The 21,556-nt window shown below is 41.7% G+C and overlaps 1 protein-coding gene across 2 annotated transcripts in view; it reads right to left on the bottom strand.

Moving 5' to 3' along the window:
- Nucleotides 1-21,556, bottom strand: part of SCRN1 (secernin 1) — a 68,281-nt gene that overhangs the window by 27,917 nt on the left and 18,808 nt on the right. For both annotated transcript variants that reach the window (XM_037737937.1, XM_017527083.2), the window contains 2 exons: nt 19,041-19,200; nt 5,383-5,564 (listed from right to left, as the gene is read on the bottom strand). In XM_037737937.1, the coding sequence (XP_037593865.1) occupies nt 5,383-5,564; nt 19,041-19,199 (341 nt within the window). In that variant the 5' untranslated portion in view covers nt 19,200. The remainder of the gene's footprint in view (nt 1-5,382; nt 5,565-19,040; nt 19,201-21,556) is intronic.

Below are 21,556 nucleotides of genomic sequence, written 5' to 3' on the forward strand. Positions count from 1 at the left end.
AAGGACTCAGGTGCAAATAATCTTCCCTTCTCCCCACAATCAAGCAGTCTGCAAGGCCCTTCTGGGGTCAGGACCTTTTGGAAATTAGAAGTTCCCAGTCTTCGGCCAGAGGGCTAGAAGTAGGAAAGTAATGCTATGAAGTGAATGTTTCTACCCCTGGTTTCCCCAAAAATTTGTATGTTAAGCCTCATCCCCAGTGTGATGGTATGGTAGGTGGGGCCTTTGGAAGGTGATGAGGTCATGGGGAGGGGAGGCAACATGATGGGATTAGTGCCCTTAAAAGAAGAGATACCATAACATGTCCTCTTTCTCCGTTCTCCTCAAAGCATGTATTACAATAGCGTTCAGGAAATAGTAACTCTGATTACACAGGTTCTTTCCTCCTACAAACAGTGACTGAGCCTCCTTTTAAATCACCTGTGAGACCTCACATTCACCAACAACCTAGAGACAAACTACAGACCTTTCCAAATTTTCGCGCTGACATTTTGTCAAGGACTATTGTGATTTTTTAACATGCTGAAGGTCCGATGGAATGTGTTCAGAATTATAAGATGTTCTGAAACACTGGAATTGACTAGGTTTTAGTGCCACTGTTAAAAATGGGAGTAGCAAAACTCAGTGTGCAGGAAAAAAGGAATAAAGTAGTTATGCAAAGGGAAGAAGAGGCATGAAACTGCAAGAATGCGGCGATCTACTGGAACCAGCTGCTACCAGCTTGGAGAGCAGATGGTTAAGTTTCAGGGATTTTGAGCCAGTTGTGAAACTGTTGGTAGCTTTAAACCCATCATGATGGGAGTATTTACACCATGGAAATTGAAAAAGGACTCAAACAGGGTTTCCCCTTCCCTCCACCAGGGTGGTTATTAAACATTTACCAGCATACCACTAACCAATGGGTTCCAAACACTTCCTAGTTCTCATCCATGTTGATGCCCAGAAGCATTATCTTGTCTGACAGACCTTGGATTATAAGTGGCACCCTCATATCTAGAAAATAAATTCCCCTTTCTTTCCTTCCTCCTTTTTTTTTTTTTTTTTTTTTTTTTTTTTTTTTTTTTTTTTTTTTTTTTTTTTTTTTTTTTTTTTTTGAGACAGGGTCTTGTTCTGTTACCCAGGCTGGATGGAGTGCAGTGGCATGATCTCGGCTCACTGCAACCTCCACCACCTGGGTTCAAGCAATTTTCCCATCTCAGCCTCCAATGTAGCTGGGACCACAGGCATGGGCCACCATATCTGGTTAATTTTGTATATTTTGTAGATACAGGGTTTTACCATGTTGCCCAGGCTGATCTTGAACTCCTGGGCTCAAGCAATCCTCCTGGCTTGGCCTCCCAGAGTGCTGGGATTACAGGGCATAAGCCACCATGCCAGGCCCTTTTTTTCCTTCTTTCAGACAGGGTCTTGATCTGTTACCTAGGCTGGAGTGCAATAGTGCAATCATGGTTCACTGCAGCCCCAACCTCTTTTACTCAACCAATCCTCCTGCCTCAGCCTCTCAAGTAGTTGGGACTACAGGCATGCACCAATGCACCCAGCTACATTTTGCATTTGTTTTGTAGAAACAGGCTTTTGACATGTTGCCCAGGCTGGTCTTGAATTCCTGGGCTCAAGTGATCCTCCTAAAGTGCTGGCGATGGCAGCGGTAGTCCGTCTGGAGGAGCCACTGTGAAGATGCCAGCTCCAACGGGGAGGCAGGGCCTGGGTTGCGTGCTCTGTGAGGCTGGTGGGAGCCCTGCCCCTACAGAGTTGGCAGAGTAGGAGCCCTGTGCTCCCAGGTGCAGCTACAGCTGCCAAGCCATGGCTCTGGACCTGGGCATCCTTGCTCTCTCAGGAGCCCAAATGCAGTTCCTGGCATTTCCAAGCTTCCGAGCATCACCATGTTCCTTGGTGACTGCAGTGGAAGCCATTTGCAGTATGTCTTGTCCAGCTACAGCCTCGTACAAAGCTAGTACCCGTGCCGGCACCTGGAGCTGCCCATCCCGCCACAGCTGGCACCCCTGGCTATGTACAGTGGCTGGACCCCATGCTTGCTCACACACCCTTTGCCCCTCTCTGCCTGGCTTGCCCTTGGCAGGCATGGGATCCAGGCCGGTAGCATGAGCTGAGTACAGCCTGCAGGGCCAAGTGGTGGAACAAGCCCAGCTGCCTGACCATAACTCAGGCAAAGGTGCTAGCAGCCCACAGCCTCTAGGACACATACACAAATTATACCTTTATCTTAAAATCAATGCCTATTACATTGCTACTGTCATTGTCTCATGTCTCTCTGAACTAAGCCCCACATTGAAGGAATGCAACCAACTGATAGAAAGTTTCCTCTGGAGCAGTGGTTCTCACTGTAACTGTGCATCAACACCACCTGGAGAACTCCTTAAAACAGGTTGCTGGCCCCTGGGTGTGATGTGGGGAGGAGAATTTACATTCCTAACAAGTTCCCAGGCAATGCTTGTTCACCAGCCACACTTTGAGAACCACCGCTCTAGAACTTGCCACTCAAACTGTGGTTTTTGGATCAGCAGTATCAATATCATCTGGAGTGTCTTAAAAATTAACACAGGAATTAAATCATTAAAAAGGAACTCTGGGGCTGGATATGGTGGCTCATGCCTGTAATCCCAGCACTTTGGGAGGCCCAGGCAGGTGGATCACTTGAGGTCAGAAGTTTGAGACCAGCCTGGCCAACATGTTGAAACGCTGTTCCTACTAAAAATACAAAAATTAGCTGGGTGTGTTTGCATACACCTGAAATCCCATCTACTCAAGAGGCTGAGGCAGGAGAATTGCTTGAACCTGGGAGAAGGAGGTTGCAGTGAGCCGAGATCATGCCACTGCACTCCTGGGTAATGAAGCAAGACTCCATCTTAAAAAAAAAAAAAAAAAAGGTGGGGGCAATGCTGGGTAATGAGCATGCGTTACTTTTAGGATGTGGTTGGTATAAAATGACCCTTCAAAATCTGGCTATGCTTAGCTGAACTGATCATAGCTGCTTTAAAGATAAAACCAGACCCTGAACTCAAAGATGTACTTAAGGTGCAGATACCTGCGCCTCCATCCCCACACTGGAGAACCTACCAGTGACAGGGTCCTCTTCACACCCTTTTTACTGCAATAGCCAGACATGGCTAGCCCAAGAGTAGTTAAAGCTATATGGCTAAAGTTAAACTCTTACCTTGTCATCTACTCCTGCCCTTGCTAATTATCAAAATGCCAACTCTGTGACAAATAAATCTTCTCTGTCTACCTCCCTGAGACTTGTAGCTTCAGGTCAAATGCATCTCCTCCTCAAAGCATTCCCAAATATGTCTGGTCTGTGATAATCTGTGAACATCCAGCAGTGTTTGCGGAAGGCCACAACCCAGAATTCTGTGTCATTCACGTGGCATCAAATCTCACATCACTTTGAGTTACCTCTCTTCTACTAATTTCTTAGATTGTTCTTAAAATTTCCATTGCACAGTTTTCTTCTTCCTGCAACCAGACTAAAATCCCTTTGAAGCTTTGAGCTGCTTCATGTGCCCACAGAGTCTAGCACAAAGTAGATATTCAGTAAACTTTTGTTGTTTTATTGGTTGATAATCTTAAAAAGATATATCAGGGGCTCAGAAGAAAGACAAAAAAATCTCCTTTCACTGTCCCTTAGAAATCAACTGTTAAAATGGTAATTTTGCCTGTTCTATTAGTCCCATATTGTAAATACAGTAAAAAATACTGAAGAGCTATCAAAACATAAGCTCAAAACTTGTTATTCTATACATTTCATTTTGCTAATCAAGAGAAAACTGGCTGCAAATAACTGGCTGTAAGAAAAACTGAGTTTTTCTGCCTTTTCCCCAGCTCAGGGAAGCTGCTCCTGCTGAGTGTGTTAAGAAGGAGGAACAGCAAAGAAGGGTAAGAAAGGCAGGAAGGTACTGTGCTACCAAAAGGGTGTCCCTCCCAGACCTCTCCATCAGGTGGCAGAGGAGTGAGTTGCAGAGACCGCTGTCTACATGTGCCATTTCCCCCTATAAAACCAAAGTCAAACTCCCATTCCTTTTTCTAGGATGTTAGCTTTGGGAGTTCTTCAGAAGTCATCCAATCTAGACCTCATATTGAAAAAATGAGGAAACTGTGGCCCAGAGAGGTGATGTAACTTGGTACATCTACACTGAAAGCCAAGATCTCCAGCTCCCAGCCCAATCTTCTTCCAACTATGTCATGATTCTATTTCATTTCACTATTTCAGGGACCAAGGAAGGCACTGCAGAATGTTGTTTTGTTCCAGCCTACCTTCTACTTTAGTCACTCATTCAAAATTCAGTTACTGATCACCCATTACAGGCCAGGCACACAGTTCCTGGTGCTTATGACACAGGCGTGTATAGACAAAGATCCCTGCCCTATCCAGCTCACACTGTAGGTTCCTTCTGCTGCATAGTGGCTGGGAGAGTAGGAAAAGGAAGAAAAAAACAACTGAGATGCAGAGAGGAAAGGAGGGAAGTGATCTCTGTTCTATTTTTCTTTTTCAGTCTATGATTTTTTATATTTTTCTTATATATATATATATATATATATTACATATTTCAAATACTATAAAATCTACCCATTTAAACTATACAGTTCAGTGGTTTTTAGTTTACTCACAAAGTTGTGTAAATATCACCACAATCTAAGGTTCAGAACATTTTCAACACTCCAAAAAGAAAGCTCATACCCACTAGGAATCACTCCCCATTCTCTCACCCACACCGAAACCCCAGGCAACAACTAATCTAACTTCCTGTCTCTATGGATTTGCCTGTTCTGTATATTTCATATAAAGAAATCATACAATATGTGACCTTTTGTGTCTGGCTTCTCTCACTTAGTATAATGTTTTCAAGATCATCATGTTTTAGTATGTATCTGTACTTGACTCTTTTTTTTTTTTTTAGAGTCTTGCTGTTGTCGCCCAGGCTGGAGTGCAGTAGCGTGATCTCAGCTCACTGCAACCTCTGCCTCCTGGGTTCCAGCAATTCTCCTGCCTCAGCCTCCCAAGTAGCTGGGATTACAGGCACCCACCACCATGCCTGGTTAATTTTTGTATTTCTAGTAGAGATGGGGTTTCACCATGTTGGTCAAGCTGGTGTCGAACTCCTGACTTCAGGTGATCCACCCACCTCCGCCTCCCAAAGTACTGAGATCACAGGCATGAGCCACCATGCCCACTCACTTGATTCTTTTTTATTGCTAAATAATATTCCATTGTAATCCACTCTTTATTCCATCAACTTAAAATATCTATCAAAAGGCACACATCATCTTTAGAAGGATTATGTTTAAAAAAAAAATACAGAGAAATAAATCCTGTCCCCATTTCCAACCTTCTCTGGGAAGTTGTTTCAAAGAATCACTGTGCAGTACCTGACCAGATCCATCCCCAGCAAGGCTTCTGTCTCAGCAGCTGGCTCTCTGGTGCTAATAGCTTCATTGGCTATGCACACTCCATGTTCATTGGCTCCCATTTCTGCCCCCCAGAGCCAGGCGGGTCTGCTTATCATTATGGCATGGGTCCTCGGAACTTGGTCAATTGAAATGTAAGTGCACTGAAAAACAAAGACAGGAAGGAAAACGCCATCACCTGTCAGGTACCACCTGGTTTCCACCTGGGTACTTATACCAAACCATCGTATCAGTTACAAACAGAGCCAAAAAAGAAAAGGCCTTGGGGACACCCTGATTTTTTTTCTTTTTCTTGAGACAGAGTCTGGCTCTGTCGCCAGGCTGGAGTGCAGTAGCGTGATCTTGGCTCACTGCAACCTCCACCTCCCGAGTTCAAGCGATTCTTCTGCCTCAGCCTCCTGAGTAACTGGGATTACAGGTGATTACAGGTGTGCATCACTACGCCCAGCTAATTTTCATATTTTTAGTAGAGATGGGGTCTCACCATATTGGTCAGGATGGTCTGGAACTCCTGACCTCGTGATCTGCCCGCCTCGGCCTCCCAAAGTGCTGGGATTACAGGCATGAGCCACCACGCCCATCCTAGGATATCCTGATTTTTAAGTCTTCTCAATGCAGCTCAAAAGTCTCCATGGTGAGTTTCAGTCTGTGTGGCTCATGCCAATCTATTTCTGGTGCTTACATAATAGGGCAATCATCTTGAACGAGGTATTCAGCCAGTCATCGTCCTGAACATCCTAAGCCTGCCCATTTCAACAGGCACAGGCGGCTGCCAGCATTCACCAGTATTGAACAGAGCTATTTAAGAGCCCTACCTTCAACAGAAACTTTATCTAGAAGCCTAAGATAGAAAGCAGATAAAAAGGAAGACGCTTTGTCTAAAGAAGACAAGTCCCTGATTCCTCCTGCAAGGACCTTTGCGGTTTCCTGGAACACAGTTTGACAATCTACATGATTGCTCTAGTGGTGGAAAACAGAAAATGATCATAACATTTGCATTTAACTATTGCATTACAATGTATACTGTGCACTGTGACTTTCCTGTCTATCCCATTTGATCCTCACACTAAGACAATGAGGTAGACACAGAAGGAAACAGTCCCACGGAGGTGCATCTCCAGCTGCTGTCAGAACTGCAGAACACACAACTTAGTTGTGTATCTTACCTTCTCCAGGCTGCAGTGGCTTTACCTGGTAAATGAGGGAGCTAATTTGAGTCAAACTATTTCTTCCAAGTATTTTTGACCTCAGAACACTTTCTTCATGCAAACTGGTACACAGAATCATAAGCACAATAAAATCGGTCAAAGTATGTCCAGGTGAAGGGAGAAAGAGGCCGGAGACCAGGGTGGAGGTAACCCTGGGAGCCTCACCCTCTTGTGCTTCCTTTTCCCCTCCCCACATTGTGACCCACAGCAGGAGAACCTGCAACCAACTTCCCCACGGGAGCCCCCTGACTCTGACATTCTATGAGCCTATGACACACTCTTCAGGCTCTTTGTGTGGTGGACGCTGTATTGAATTCAAGGCTCTAAGTTACACAGTGCTCTGGAGCTCTCAAGGGAAAATTCTATCAGCTGCAGGAGTCATTTACATTTTAAATTGGGCAGCTGAAAGCAACAGCAGCCTTGGATCTTTCTTTTTTTAACTCAAGACCCAGCTATATTGACTGAATGCAGCCCACGAAGTTATTCTGTATTGATTTCCTATAATCGCTAAACCTCAGGGAAGAGCTGAAACCCGAGTGGTACGCACAGTCATTGGTCAGGTGACTTTTGGTCTGCACAATTCATGTTAGCTGTTGGTCTGCACTGGGACAATGTCATTTTACTTGATAAATATTTGCAGACTGAAAGCTAATTATATCCAGAGGTTTTCAAGAGACTCTTGAATTTTTCATGGCAAATTGACAATAAAATACACTCGAGATTTTTTCCCCTGTGCAGTTCCCAAAAGTTATTTTTTTAAAAAAATGATTCCTATAGAGCAAAAAGCTGGCCAAAGCAGTAATCAAACTCTGCTCCTCTGTGCTCTTCTGAAATGAAGTGAAGTTTACATCTTAACATTGTACTCTATGTCAAAAAGTATTCTAGGAATTGACCAACACTTTCCAAAGCCCCATCCCCACTGAGCAAGTGCCAGTGACAACTTTTGTCTTGAAAACGATAAGTAAATAGGAAAAGAATCTCAGCTTCTTAAGCACAGATTTATTATACAGGTTTTAAAAAGGGAAGGAAAAAAAGTAAAAATTAGGAAATGGTCTATTTGTCCTCAAATTCATTTTTACACATTCATTTCCATTTCCCCAGGTATTTACAGAGCACCAACTATACACAAAGCATTTTGTGCTAAATGCTGAAAGCAGAAAATCAGTGAGAAGGCCCAGGCCTTGTCCTTTTGGTTGGGGAGAAAGGGGAAGGCGTGCACACAAATTCCTATGAGCCCCCCGGCCAGCCTCAGTGCCTCCAACGCCTGCCTGCTTCATTCCTGTAGCATCTTGCTGCTGTCGCCTGTTTTTTCCTTCTGATCAACCTGATCCTGCTCTGCTTTTCCTCTTTCCCATTCCTCTTCATTTATCCCCCTGTGAAATACTACAAAACTGACGGACTTATTACATGTACTGTTTATGTATACTATCTCCCCCAGCTACAGTGTAAGCTCCAAGAGGGAAGGGGATTATCTTTGTTGTTTAGTTCACTGACACACCCCAAGTCTGGTATGTATCAGGCATCAATAAGCCTGTTTTTTTGGATGGGTGACTGAATGGATGGATGAAGAATTATGAAGGTCTAAGGGAACATAAAAGGTAAAGGTGCAAAGAAATGAGGAAACACATTTGCATGGCCCTCTAGAGGCTTTATCAAGTGGGAGAAATCTGTGTTGACCTAGAAAAACAGGCCAGACATCCAGGTACTCCAGATAGAGCTAACAGCTTAAGAGAGGAAGGGGCATGTCAAGGGTCTCCATGGCCCAGAGAGGTCCCTGCTGTGCCATGTGGGAGAGCTGCTGTGATGTCACTGAGGCACAGAACTGCAAGGGCTTAACACAGACTGTCTGATTTTTTTTAAAAATGTTGACAATTGAATCAAAAAGACCAGATGGTCTTCGTAGGAGTTCAAAATATATGCAGCCAACTTGACACTTTTCAGTCCAAACTTGGAATGATGAGGAAGGAAGGGGATCCCCAAGTAGCCAGATGGGCCCAATCAGCCCTCTTAAGCACCAGACCGAAAGCCAGGCAGCCAGATCCCTTCACAGACCCCTAGCCTGGAACACATACGCCTTGCTGCATCTTTGTCATGGGCCACAGAGCTCAGGCCTCACAAGGGTCCTTCAATGACAGCTATTCACACCCGCCTTATTGTGTTTTAAATCTGGCTAATCACAACCAGGTGGGGTGGGGGAGGGGTGAACACATTTGTCTCATATAGATAGAATGGCTACTTAAAATCCCACTTTGGGAGCAAATCTCACAAAATCCAGAACATCTACACAAACTTTAATTAGCTAAACTTGGTAAAGTCAGCCATCTGGAACATGAACTCCAAAGTCATTTTTAAAATAAAATCCACCGACCTGTGCAACTGCCGCATTATTAGTGAGCCAGAGAGTGGGATTTGAGGAAGCAGAAGAGGTTTCTCCAGGTATAAATATCCAAAAAGCACCTGACATCTTCTTTCAGTGTGGCAAAAACAATTTAGTTCCCCAAGTAAAAATTCCTAGCCTAATTTCTACTAGAAAAGAAAAAGAAAAAAGGAAAGTATTCACCACTTAAAAGATGGATCTTTACAGAGACGGTTCTGGTCTCAGCTTTGGTTATTAAAGTGAACTGTGGAAAGAGATGAGCAGTTGGTCTTTCTGCCCCACAGCCACTTCCATTCAGCCTTTCATGAAACAAATCTGTCAGCTAGTGTGACTTCTGGGTGCCCAAGTCACATAACAATATAAGACTGCCCAGAGCGGGAATGTGGTGAAGCACACTTCTAAATGTCAGCACTGCACAGTGCTAATCAGGGGGTTTCCAAGGATCCGCCTGTCCTGAGCTTGCCACTCTCTCAGGGTCCACCTGCCAGGTTGGGGGATAGAAAACATGAGCCTCCAAAAGACCCTAGAGCTAAAGACAAAAACAATTCTGCAGAGCAAGCCCTTCACTACTTTGTGTGATTATGTCAAAAATGAAAAGCAAGATCAGCTTCATGCCATCACTCACCCCATCCACATTCCAGCAAACACTATTTCTGGATACCACCCAGTGAAAGGGGAAACAGAGACACTCACACAATAGATGTTTCAATTAATGAAACACAACCATTGTGCCTTTCGTACTGTACTCAGATGGTGAACACAACCCTGGCACCACCAGTGAAAACCATTGTGAGATGAGTTGATGAGTCAGCCAAACTTCTTAGGGTGAGGTAAGATGGCAAAGCAAATGGGATGCTTTAGAGAGATATTTTTAGCATTTAAAAATTTGTAGCTCTAAAGAAGCATTGATAATTATCGCTGAGGGTTTTTTATTTATTTTTGATTACATATGTGAGTGTGTGTGTGTGCGTGTGTGTATTTTTATTTTAGAGATAGTGTCTTACTATGTTGTCCAGGCTGTCCTCCCAACGCCTGGGCTCAAGTGATCCTCCCCTCTTAGCTTCCTGAGCAGCTGGGACTAGAGGTATGTGCCACCATGCCCTGCTTGTTTGTTTTTATTTTATTTTTTACCCCAGTATCTTGCCTGCTATTTGACTGGTTTTAGGAAATGTATTCTTAAGGTTCATATAAGTTTAAATAAAGACAAAAGAAGTTGCTGAGATCAGAGGGCAACATCCTCAACCACACTTTAGAAGAACTGTTTTTTATTTCACCGAAGCATAAGATCTTTGAGGAGGGACAATGCAAAGGTCTGAGATCAGAAATGCATTTGGGAAAGGGGACATCATGAAAGGAAGCCCTCTGCTAAGCCACGTTCTCATGGAAGTGAGGGAGATACTTCTGACCTCATACAAGACTAAGGACTCCTGATTCTGGAGCTGATGAGAAGAATAAAAAAAGAAAGAAAGAAAGGGAAGAGGGAAGGGAGGGAGGAAGGGAGGAAAGAAAGAATAGTGCAAATCTGTCCAGTGGTTGTGGAGCTTTGCTCAGCTCTCTCTGATTCCAGAATGACTTGTGCTTTCCAATTATAAGAAATAACTTTCAGAATTAAAATTCAGCTCCCCTGCCACAATATACACACACGCACCCCACATACCACAAATGGACAATTTTACTAACAATGCTACTAGCCATCATTAACTGGCAATTTTCTATTCTTCTTGTAAATATTTTCAATGAGAAAGAAAGGAAAAATGACCTACTAAAAGCCTTCCCAAAATCATGTAAGTTATATAAACTCACTGATGACACTGAATCCATACAGCATTTCATGTAGAGGAAAACAGACATAAATTTAAGCTAATTCAAAAAAAAAAAAACAAGAAAATGAAGACTTTAAAAAAGGAAATAATTGAGACAATATTACCAAAGACAGGCTCTTTCAAAAAGTATTGTGTGTCAAATCTAACTTTGTTATCAAGAATTCTGTCTCCATAAATTCTGGCATCATTAGCCTCTTGGACACCTACTATAAATAATTTAAACCTTGGCCAAAATCCATTGTTTTTCTGGAAAAGCAGTCTCATGTTAGATCCATTTTTTTCCTAAATAGAAGGTTCAACCATGTAAGAATGTTGAATACCATCCATGGGCATACATGCACGCATGCCCCCTCCCCCCACACACACACATCCACACACCATAATCCAGGAAGTTATTCCTCTGCTTCCTCAACACATCTACTTAGAGGGAGGGCAGGACTTGGGGTAAAGTTGAGATGAGTTCTCTGATGCATCCTCAGAGAGAACAGAGGGGCTTTCAAATATTGATACCTATGTATCCATCCTACTCTGCAGCCAAAAGAGAAGTTGTTAAAAGCCCAGACTCCACAAGGGGAAGACTAAAGAATATTAAATTAGGATGTTCCAATCTGCAAATTGCAGCTGAATAAAAATATCCAGTGTAATTTTGGAAATTGAGGAACTCTGTGCCAGAGGATCTTATTTCTTACTCTTCTAGTCTTAAGCATAGTGAACTTGACATGGAGGTGATGGCTGGATGGGACTGACTGACAGGCGGATGGAGGGTGGCTAAGTGGACAAGCTGACGGGAGGACTGCCTGGAAAGACGGATCCACTGGCAGGGTGGATGAGTTGGATGAATAAGTAGTTCGGAGGACTTTTTAAACGGTTTTTGCATGTATCCAGAAGTTGCCCTAGAAACCTCATACTTCAGGGTTGAGGTTCCAGGAAATTATTTTCTGAGAATATAACCATCTATTATACAATTATTTTTATGTAATTTTTAAATAATATGAATATTTCATATAATTATTAAATATCTATTTATATATAAATTATATGATTAAATATAATTATTTTATGTAATTAAATTATATAATTATTAAATAATATAATTAGTATGTATACGTTATTAGATTGTATAATTATTAAATATTTATATGATTAAATAATTATTATATAATAAATTATGTAATACAGTAGATAGTTATATTCTCAAAAAATGATCTCCTGGGACCTCAACACTCAAGTATGAGGTTTCTAGGGAAATCTCAGGACACATGTTTAAAATGTTACGAAATGGGCTGGGCGTGATGGCTCACGCCTGTAATTCCAACACTCTGCGTGGGGGCCAAGGTGGGTAGATCACTTGACCTCAAGTTCCAGACCATCTTGGCCAACATGATGAAACCCCGTCTCTAATAAAAATACAAAAATTAGCCGGCCGTGATGGCGCATGCCTGTAATCCTAGCTACTTGGGAGCCTGAGGCAGAAGAATTGCTTGAACCCGAGAGGCAGAGGCAGATCACTTGAGCTCAGAAGTTTGAGACCAGCCTGGCCAACATGATAAAACTTTGTCTCTACCAAAAATACAGATATTAGCCAGCTGTGGTGGCATGTGCCTGTAATCCCAGCTACTTGGGAGGCTGAGGCAGGAGAATCACTTGAACCCAAAAGGCAGAGGTTGCAGTGAGCCGAGATTGTGCCACTGCACTCCAGCCTGGATGACAGAGTGAGACTCTGTCTCAAAAATAAAATAAAATAAAATAAAGTGTCATGAAATGGCTGAGGAATAGATGGGTTTTTAAGTTCTTACTCTTCAAAGTTTAAAAAGTCTGTATTTTAATCGTTGTCTGTATAAAAGTTACACGATAGTAATTGTGGCTCCTAGACCTAAATATGGAAAGAACCCATCATTCTGTACTTGGGACAAGTATAGGAGATAGGCATAGATGTAACTGTAAGAGAACTCAAGGGGTAAGAGTATGTTTGAAAAGCAGATTCAGTAGTATGTGATTTGCCAAAGATAGTTTTGAAACTGATACCTGGAGTCACAGCAATTCTCAACTAGTCAATTCTTAAAAAAAAAAAATCCCTCTTCACAATGTTCTCCTTAAAGCTTTACAAAGTGCGTTCATGCATCAGCTCAGATGTGTCTCACTAAAGGCTGTAATGCAGGCAGAGGGGGTATTATGATCTCTATATGGCAAATAAGGAAACTGAGTTTCGAGAGGCTGTAAGACCCAAGACACTGTAAAGGGAAAGGCAAAACAGGAACCTAGAACCCTTCTCACCTGGGCCAGAACTCATCTGTTAGTTTGAGGTGGTTTTAAATTTCAATTGACATGAATAGAGGAGTGTCAGGCTAGAGGGAAGAGGAGATATTGGTGTTGAGGCCTGGAAGAATGAACAGGAATCTACCAAGTAGATGAGAGGAGGGGAGAAGAAGGATCTTCTTAGCAAAGGACAGAAAGAGCAAAAGCACAGAAATATGCTAGTGTGTTATTTACTCAAGAAACGGCAAGCAGTTCAGTGTAGCTGGGACCTACAGTACAAGCTGAGAGGGCACAGCTAAGAGTGAGAATAGAAAAGTAAGCAGGAAGTTGTGTAACACTTATGGAGGTTAATTATCATAAAAGCTTTACCCTGTGACCTGATGATGCCACATTAGAAGTACATGCAATGGCTACATCTACACATGCACAAAATGACTTATGTGCAAGGTTCTTCACAGCTGCACTTTCTGGATTAGTAAAATACTGGAAATAGTCCAAGTGTCCACCAATAGAGCACTAATTAAATAAACTAGAGTATATCTCCACAATGGATTACTATGTAGCTGTAAAAAAAAAAAAATAAGGACAATCGCTAGATATAGAAAAATCTTTAGAAAATATTATTAAGTCAAAATAGCAAATTGCAGATCTTTTAAGTTCAAAGTTATATATCAAAAATCAAGTTTAATAGTAGTGTATATAATGTGCTGCATTCACATAGAAATAGAAAATAAGGCCAGATACTCACTTTTTGTATCTGCATAAAATACTAGAAAGATATGCATGAAATTAATAAAAAGGGTCATACAGGATGAAAACAAGGGAGGACGACTTCTCACTGTGAACCTTTTAAATACCATTCAATCTTTGAACCACATAAATATATGATTACCTATTCAAAATGAAAAATTACATTTTAAAATGTCTTTAACCAAATGAGTTGGTTAAAAACTTATATCTACACAAAAAACTGCATACAAATATTTAGAGCAACCATGTTCTCAATTGCCAAGCTTTAGAATCAACTAAGCTGTCCTTCAATGGATGAATAAATAACCTGGTATATCCAGACAATGGAATATTGTTCAGTGATAAAAAGAAATGTGTTATCAAGCTTGGAAAAGACAGAAAGAAATCTTAAATGCATATTACTAAGTGAAAAAAGCCAATCTGAAAAGGCTACACACTGCATGATTCCAACTATATGACATTTTAGGAAAGGCAAAACTATGGACACAACAATAAGATCAGTAATTTCCCAGGGGCTAGGATGGGTGGGTGAATAGGCAGAGCAGAGACTCTCGAGGGCAGTAAAAGTATTCTCTATGATACTGCAATGGCTTGTCATTATACATTTGTCAAAACCCACAGGATATACAACACAAAGAGTATAAACTACGAACTTTAATTAATAATACTGTATCAGGCCAGGTACAGTGGCTCACACCCATAATCCCAGCAACTTTGGGAGGCCAAGGCAGGTAGATCACCTGAGGTCATGAGTTCAAGACCAGCCTGGCCAACATGATGAAACCCTGTCTCTACTAAAAATACAAAAATTAGCTGGGTGTGGTGGTAGGCACCTGTAATCCCAGCTACTCAGGAGGCTGAAGCAGGAGAATTGCTTGAACCCGGGAGGTGGAGGTTGCAGTGACCCAAGATCCAGCCACTGCACTCCAGCCTGGGCAACAAAGCTAGACTGTCTCAAAAAAAAAAAAAATACTGTGTCAATATTGGCTCATCAATTGTAGCAAATGTACCACACTAATGCCAGACATTACTAGCAGGGGAAACTGGGGGCAGGTTAAGGGGCTGTTTGGGAACTCTCTGTGCCTTCTGTTCATTTTTCTGTAAACATAAAACTACTGTAAAAATAGTCTATTAATTTAAAATAGAAAAGAATGAAAGAGAATCAAAGAAAGGGAAAGTGAGCAGGATACCAGTTGGGAAGAGTTCTGAATGGCATACAAATCAGCCTGGACTCTCATCCTATAAACAAAACCAAACACTTTTCAGCAAGGGCTTGACAGAGCTATGCTCTGGGAAGAAAATTCTGGTAACCCTGTAGGGAGAAGATCCCAGGAGAAAGAGACCCAGGGACCAATAAGAAGATTATAGCAGAAGAGAGAAGGAGTCAGTCTGAATGAGTCAGAGGCAGTGAGGAGGAGATGGTCATACAAGAGAGGGGCAGCGGGACTCAGCGACAGCTGTCTCTTTCTGGTGGGGATGGGGGCAGGGGGATGAGGGTCCGAGTTTCCCGCTGGCTTCCAGCATAAACTATGTGGCCGACAATGATGCTGTTAGAACAACAGGGATATATAAGCCGGGGGAAATGATTTGCTTTCTTACCCGTGAGTTATTTCACCTGTAGAATATGCAAATGGAAATGCAAAGAGGCAGCTCAAAACACAGATATGGAACTCAGAAGAGAGGTCAGAGCTGCCTTGGAGGCTAAATGTGGTATATATCAAACTGTACTCATTTATGCAAGGGAATAGGATTTAACCTAAGTATATCTGAACAATCATATGCCATGGGTTAACTAGTAAAAGGAATCTACCTTTCTCCTTAAAATAATGTAACCATGAGAGTAAATTGAGAGTTACTTAGCGGACTGGGCGCAGTGTCTCACGCCTGTAATCCTAGCACTTTGGGAGGCCAAGGCGGGTGGATCACGAGGTCAAGAGATTGAGACCATCCTCGTCAACATGGTGAAACCCCGTCTCTATTAAAAATACAAAAAATTAGCTGGGCATGGTGGTGCGTGCCTGTAATCCCAGCTACTCAGGAGGCTGAGGCAGGAGAATTGCCTGAACCCAGGAGGTGGAGGTTGCGGTGAGCCGAGATCACGCCACTGCACTCCAGCCTGGGTAACAAGAGTGAAACTCCATCTCAAAAAAAAAGAGTTATTTAGCCTATCCTCCTAAAAAGAAAACACACTTTTTTGAAATATTTATTTCAGACATGTTTATAAATGGCTTTGTGTGATTTTTGTAGTTACTATGGCTACTTAACAAATTATGTGGTATAATTTATGGTGTAAAAAAATTTAGTGGTATAAAACAACTTTTTTAATGCTCATGGATTTGAACAGCAAATAGCAGGGATAATGTGTCTCCACTCCAGTGTCTGGGGCCTGGAATCATCTGAAAGGTCACTGACTCACATGTCTGAGAGAGAGAGAAAGAGAGGAATATGAGAGAGAGAGAGAGAGAGAGGAATGAGAGAGAGAGAAGCTGTATCCTTTTATGGCCCAGCCCTGGAAGTCACATAGCATCACTTCTACCATGCTCCACTGGTCACAGCAATCACAAGCCCTCAAAGATTCACAGTGAGAGTGAAGGGCACAGACTCACCTTTCCCTCTTCATTGGAGGAGTGCCCTTCACACTGGAAGAAGGGCATGCAGGATGGGATTTGGTGCAGCCACCTTTGGGAACTTAAATCTGCCCACGTGAAAATCAAAGATTATTTTAGTTTGTATGTCTCCCACAAAAACAAAAAAAAAGATTAAAATGTCCAGGAAGGACAGACAGGGAAGGTCAGTGACAACTCAAACCAGCAAACTTTATCCACACAGAGTCCAGTCTGTTCCAGGAAAAGGGAGAAACATTTGGACCCAAATAACATGGACATTCACTCATTGATGAATACCCATTTAAAACCTAACATGCTTACCAGTGAACCTAGCACTCTTCTTCGCCTGCATAAAAGGAAAATCCCACTAAAGTTTTAGGGGCTCTTATTAAGTTAGTGGCTCAGTAAGAGAGTAAAGTGGGTCTGGTGAAAGCCCTATGGGAGACAGTCTACCACTGGACCATCCACAGACAGCCCATGTGAAGTCCTGCCACCTGCCTGTTCATTTCAGTGCCTTTGTTAAATTCATATAAAATAAGCAGCCCCTCATAGAGTTCTGTTGCTCTGTGGTGCTGATTAATGCTTTTAAAGAACTGGAATGGAGCCAGTGATTTAAGATTTAGATAAGAAAATAAAATACACATTGGATATAACAGAAGAGTTTAAGAAAATACAAATTGATGAATGCCTATTCAAAACCAACCACAATCATCAGAAAAATCCATTTATTCTGTGAAGCACAGAACGCCAAAGAATAGAGGTTATGTAGTGAAAAGAGCTTCTTCATTTACTAGACCTAATTTATTTTCTCCATATTTTTCAGCCTCTAACAAACTATCATCTATACACACACACACACACACACATACAGAAACATACACACATACAAAAACACACACACATAAATATACTTATAAATAAAACATAACCAAAAAGGTTATGCCCTGAATGCAAAAATGGTTCAATTTATCACATAAAGAAAAAATAAGTGATTATTTCCATAATTACTGAAAAGATATTTAATAAAATTTAGTTTCGATTCCTGAGTTGTTGCTTTTAGAAATATTCAACATAGAAATTCATGTACACTTTGTTTTTTAAAAGAGATAGGGTCTCACCATGTTGTCCATGCTAGTCTTGACTTCCTGGGCTCAAGTGATCCTCCCACCTCAGCCTTCAGAGTAGCTGGGACTATAGGCATGTGCCATTACACCCAGCTTATGTAAACTTTTTAATATAAGCCAGGCGCAGTGGCACATAAAACTATATAAATCTCAGTCCCAAAGCCAGCAGCTTACTTAATAGGGAAGCACTAGAGGCAGCCCCACTCAGGTCAGGTGCTGAGCCAAGGACACCCACTGTCTCCACTACTACTTAACATAGAACCTGAGATATAAGCCAAAGCAATCAAACAAGAAAACAATTAAAGACAGAAGAACAACTGAACAATTTCTATGTGCAGGTGATATAACAATATACCTGGAAACGCCAAGAGAATCAATGACAAAAGCTGACACAACCAATAAAATAATTTAGTAAAATAGCAGAATGCACAATTAACATAAAATAGCCATCATGAAAGTTTGACAACACATTCTGGGAATATGAAGAAACGGGCATTGTCATACAGTGTTGATGGGAATGAAAAATGCTACACCACCTATGGAAGGAAATTTGACAATAAAATTAAATATTTATTTGCCATGTGACCCAGCACTTCATTTCTAGGCATCTATCCCAAAGAAATACTGACAAAATAGTATTTTTAAAAGACTCCAAATAAGAATTGATGGATAATTTTTTAACATGATAAAAATACATAAACTGAGACCAGACACTATGACAGATGCATAAGGCTGTTATCCACTTCAGAACTATTTGTAATAGCAATAGAATGAAAACAACCCAAATGTCCAGCAGTAATATGGGGCTGGTTAAACTATGGTACAACCATAGGATGAAATACCATGCAGCTGTAAATGAGGAATTAAGATCTGTATGTACTGTATGGTGTGATCTCCAGAATATGTTTTGAGTTGAAAAATACAAAGTAGAGATTTAACCTGAGAAAGCTAATTGAAGAAAATAAAATAATAAAATAAAAATGAAAAAAAATGCAAGGTAGAGAAAAGTATATATGGCATGCTGATGTTAATCGAAGAAAGGAGGAAAGGGACTAGGATGAATACACACGTGTGTGTGTGATTTATTACGTGTGTGTATGTAGTTTTGCAAATGGAAGGATACACCAAGATCTTCTAAAACATGATTACCTATAGGGCAAAAGGCCATAGAGTAAAGGGGACAAGGATAGAAGTTAGACTTCTGTGAATAAATCTTATTTAGTAGATTTGACTTCAGAACCATGTAAATAGTTTACTTAATTATAAAACAACAGCCATAGCAGTGAGCACAGAGCTCTCCCATGACCTTGTTTTCAAGGCTATGAGCAAATATGCATGGAAACAGGAATCAGCAGAACTGACATGACAGCTCTGACTCACAGGCAAGCTTCCAAGAAAGGAGTTAAGGTGTGCTGGTGGCAAAGCCAGAGAAAAGAGAATAAGTGTGACTGGCGAGACTGCAATCCACAACTTACCTCAACCTTGCTCTCTTGTTCGTGAGCAGCAGCTGAGAAATACACAACCTCTTGCACTTCATCTCTGGGTCGGGCTGAATTTTTCCCAAATACCACCAGACCATCCTTAGCACGTGGAGGGAAGGCCACAAAACAGTAACTTGGAGGAGCTGCAGCCATCCTGAAAAGAGAATGCCAGCGAGAGTGGAAGTAGGCCTCACATGGAACATTGCAACAGTGAGTTCTTCAAACATATTTCACCAGCTAAAAGGGTTTTACTATTGAACTGTGTGCAGCTAGCTCATTAAGAGATCCCAGCTGGCAAATGAAGGTGGAGTGCCTGCAGTGGAATGACAGAGCCACTGAGACCAGATATTGTTTAATACTCTGTGGGATTAAATGAGCTCAGATTTGCAACAAACCACAGTGGCAGCCAAAAGTGCAGTGATGTAGGAGAAAGGAAAGGAGGTTATTGTTCCAGGCAGAAGACACAGACACACCACACACACACACACACACACTGCAATCTGTTCACAGTAATAAAACAATAAATAAACATACCTTACTACTAACTACGCAAGTCCCTCAGATCCAGAGATGCATAGCCACCACATAACAAATTTGAGGTGATGAGGAAATGGGTCTAGAGATCAACTGAAAGATATCCTGCTTTGTTGTTTTTAGTAGTTTTACCCTACCTCGATGACGTAACACTCACACATTCCATCTCCCCAGCTGCTCCCGGACTGGCTTGTTCTCTCCTACATGGCCAGTGTACATCGTCACTGCTTCATCCTTCTTTCCTCATTTAATGCTCTTTTCTATCTGGGAAAATTCATCCATGCTCAGAGCTTCCCTTGTCAGTTATATGCTGATGACTTACACATTTAATTCCAGCTGGGTTCTCACCTTAATCCTCTGACCTAAAGACCCAACTGCCTGCCTGATACCCGAGGCTGATTTCATCTTCTTCCCTTTTCAAGGTTCTTTATCTTGGTAGCCAAAGTAACCATCATTTGCTTCTCCGTTATCTAATATGTCACCAAGTCCTGAAGATTCCATCTCCTAAATCACTATGGAAACTACCCACTCCTCTCCACCTCCGCTGCCATCAGTCTGCACTAAGCCACCATCATCTCCAGCCTGGACCACTAGAGTAACCTCCTGAGGGGTTGCTCTAAACTTCTAATACTCCCCACTCCAAAACATTCTCCACATTGCAGCCAAAGTGATTCTTTTAAAGGGAAGATTTGATCAAGTCATCCCTGCTTAAAATACTTCAGTGGTTTCCTAAGGCTCTTGGAATAAAGACCAAAATATGATCAAGCTTGTTCCCGCTTCCCAGTCTCATCTTATACCACTCACCCCTCCACTCTCACGATGCCAGCACACAGGCCTTTTTCTAGCTCCTCCAGTACCCTCCATACCTTTGCACACACTCCATGCTTTGTCCTCAGCGTTCTCTTCCCTGCTTCCTGTACCAAAATGCTCTGCCTGGTTGACCCCTGTTCTTTCACGTACCAGCTCAAATATCACTCTAATACTCTAATTTGTGTTGCTATACTATACAGTCTCATAGAATATTGTCCTTTTCCTTCAAAGTAATAATCATAATCTGAAATACTTGTTTGATTATTTTTACCAACAATCAATATTTAGTTTCTCCCCGCAAAGTCTAAACAATAGGAAAGCAAGGACCTTTCTCTTTTGCACACCACTGTAACACCAGCTTTACATTATGTCTTATGCAGGGTAGACTGTAAATAAGTGATAAGCAAGTGCTCTTTTCTTGTTTATTAGTAGTCCGCCATAATGAAGCTCTCTAATATCTCTCTTTCTCCTGCCACGCCTCCGCACCTGGCTTGAATGGCCTTTCCTTAGTCTTTGTGCATATCCTTCAGGATCTGATTCAAAACCCCTTTCTTTCATAAAGACTTCTATAAAGGACTCTCATTTATTCAACATCAACAAGCACGGATACATCAGTTTGTTCTAAAATAATGTACATTTGTTGCTTGTGTATTTCTTTACCTGTTTCAAAGAAAGCTCCCTGAAGGTAGGCCTCATGCCATCCAACCATAGTAGCCCTTTCCCCCCAACCCCTGGCATCACAGGCACTCAAGAACTATTATCTAGTGTACCAACTATTGTATAATCAGTTATCCAACTTCCAAGTGTTTTGTTTTACGACTCTGAAACATAAGTGAGAAGTAAAGCAATGTTCTTAGAAAAGCACTAGACTGAGATTTAAAACTTAGCTCCACCACCTACTAGCTATGTGACCTTGCTGAAGTCACTTTACCTGTCTGAGCCTAGGTTTCCCTTTTGCAAAGGGAAAACCCAGCCTACAGGTTTATTATCATGAGTATCAAATAAAATGATGCTTGAGAACATATTCTATAAACTGTCAGGCTGCTTAAGTATAGGATACTTTGTTTGCTGGTGGTGTGTGGTGGCTCATGCCTGTAATCCCAGCACTTTGGGAAGCTGAGGCAGGCAGATCACTTGAGCCCAGAAGTTTGACACCAGCCTGGGTA

The sequence above is a fragment of the Cebus imitator genome, unplaced genomic scaffold, assembly GCF_001604975.1.
Source record: "Cebus imitator isolate Cc_AM_T3 unplaced genomic scaffold, Cebus_imitator-1.0 Scaffold45, whole genome shotgun sequence".
Classification (NCBI taxonomy): domain Eukaryota; kingdom Metazoa; phylum Chordata; class Mammalia; order Primates; family Cebidae; genus Cebus; species Cebus imitator.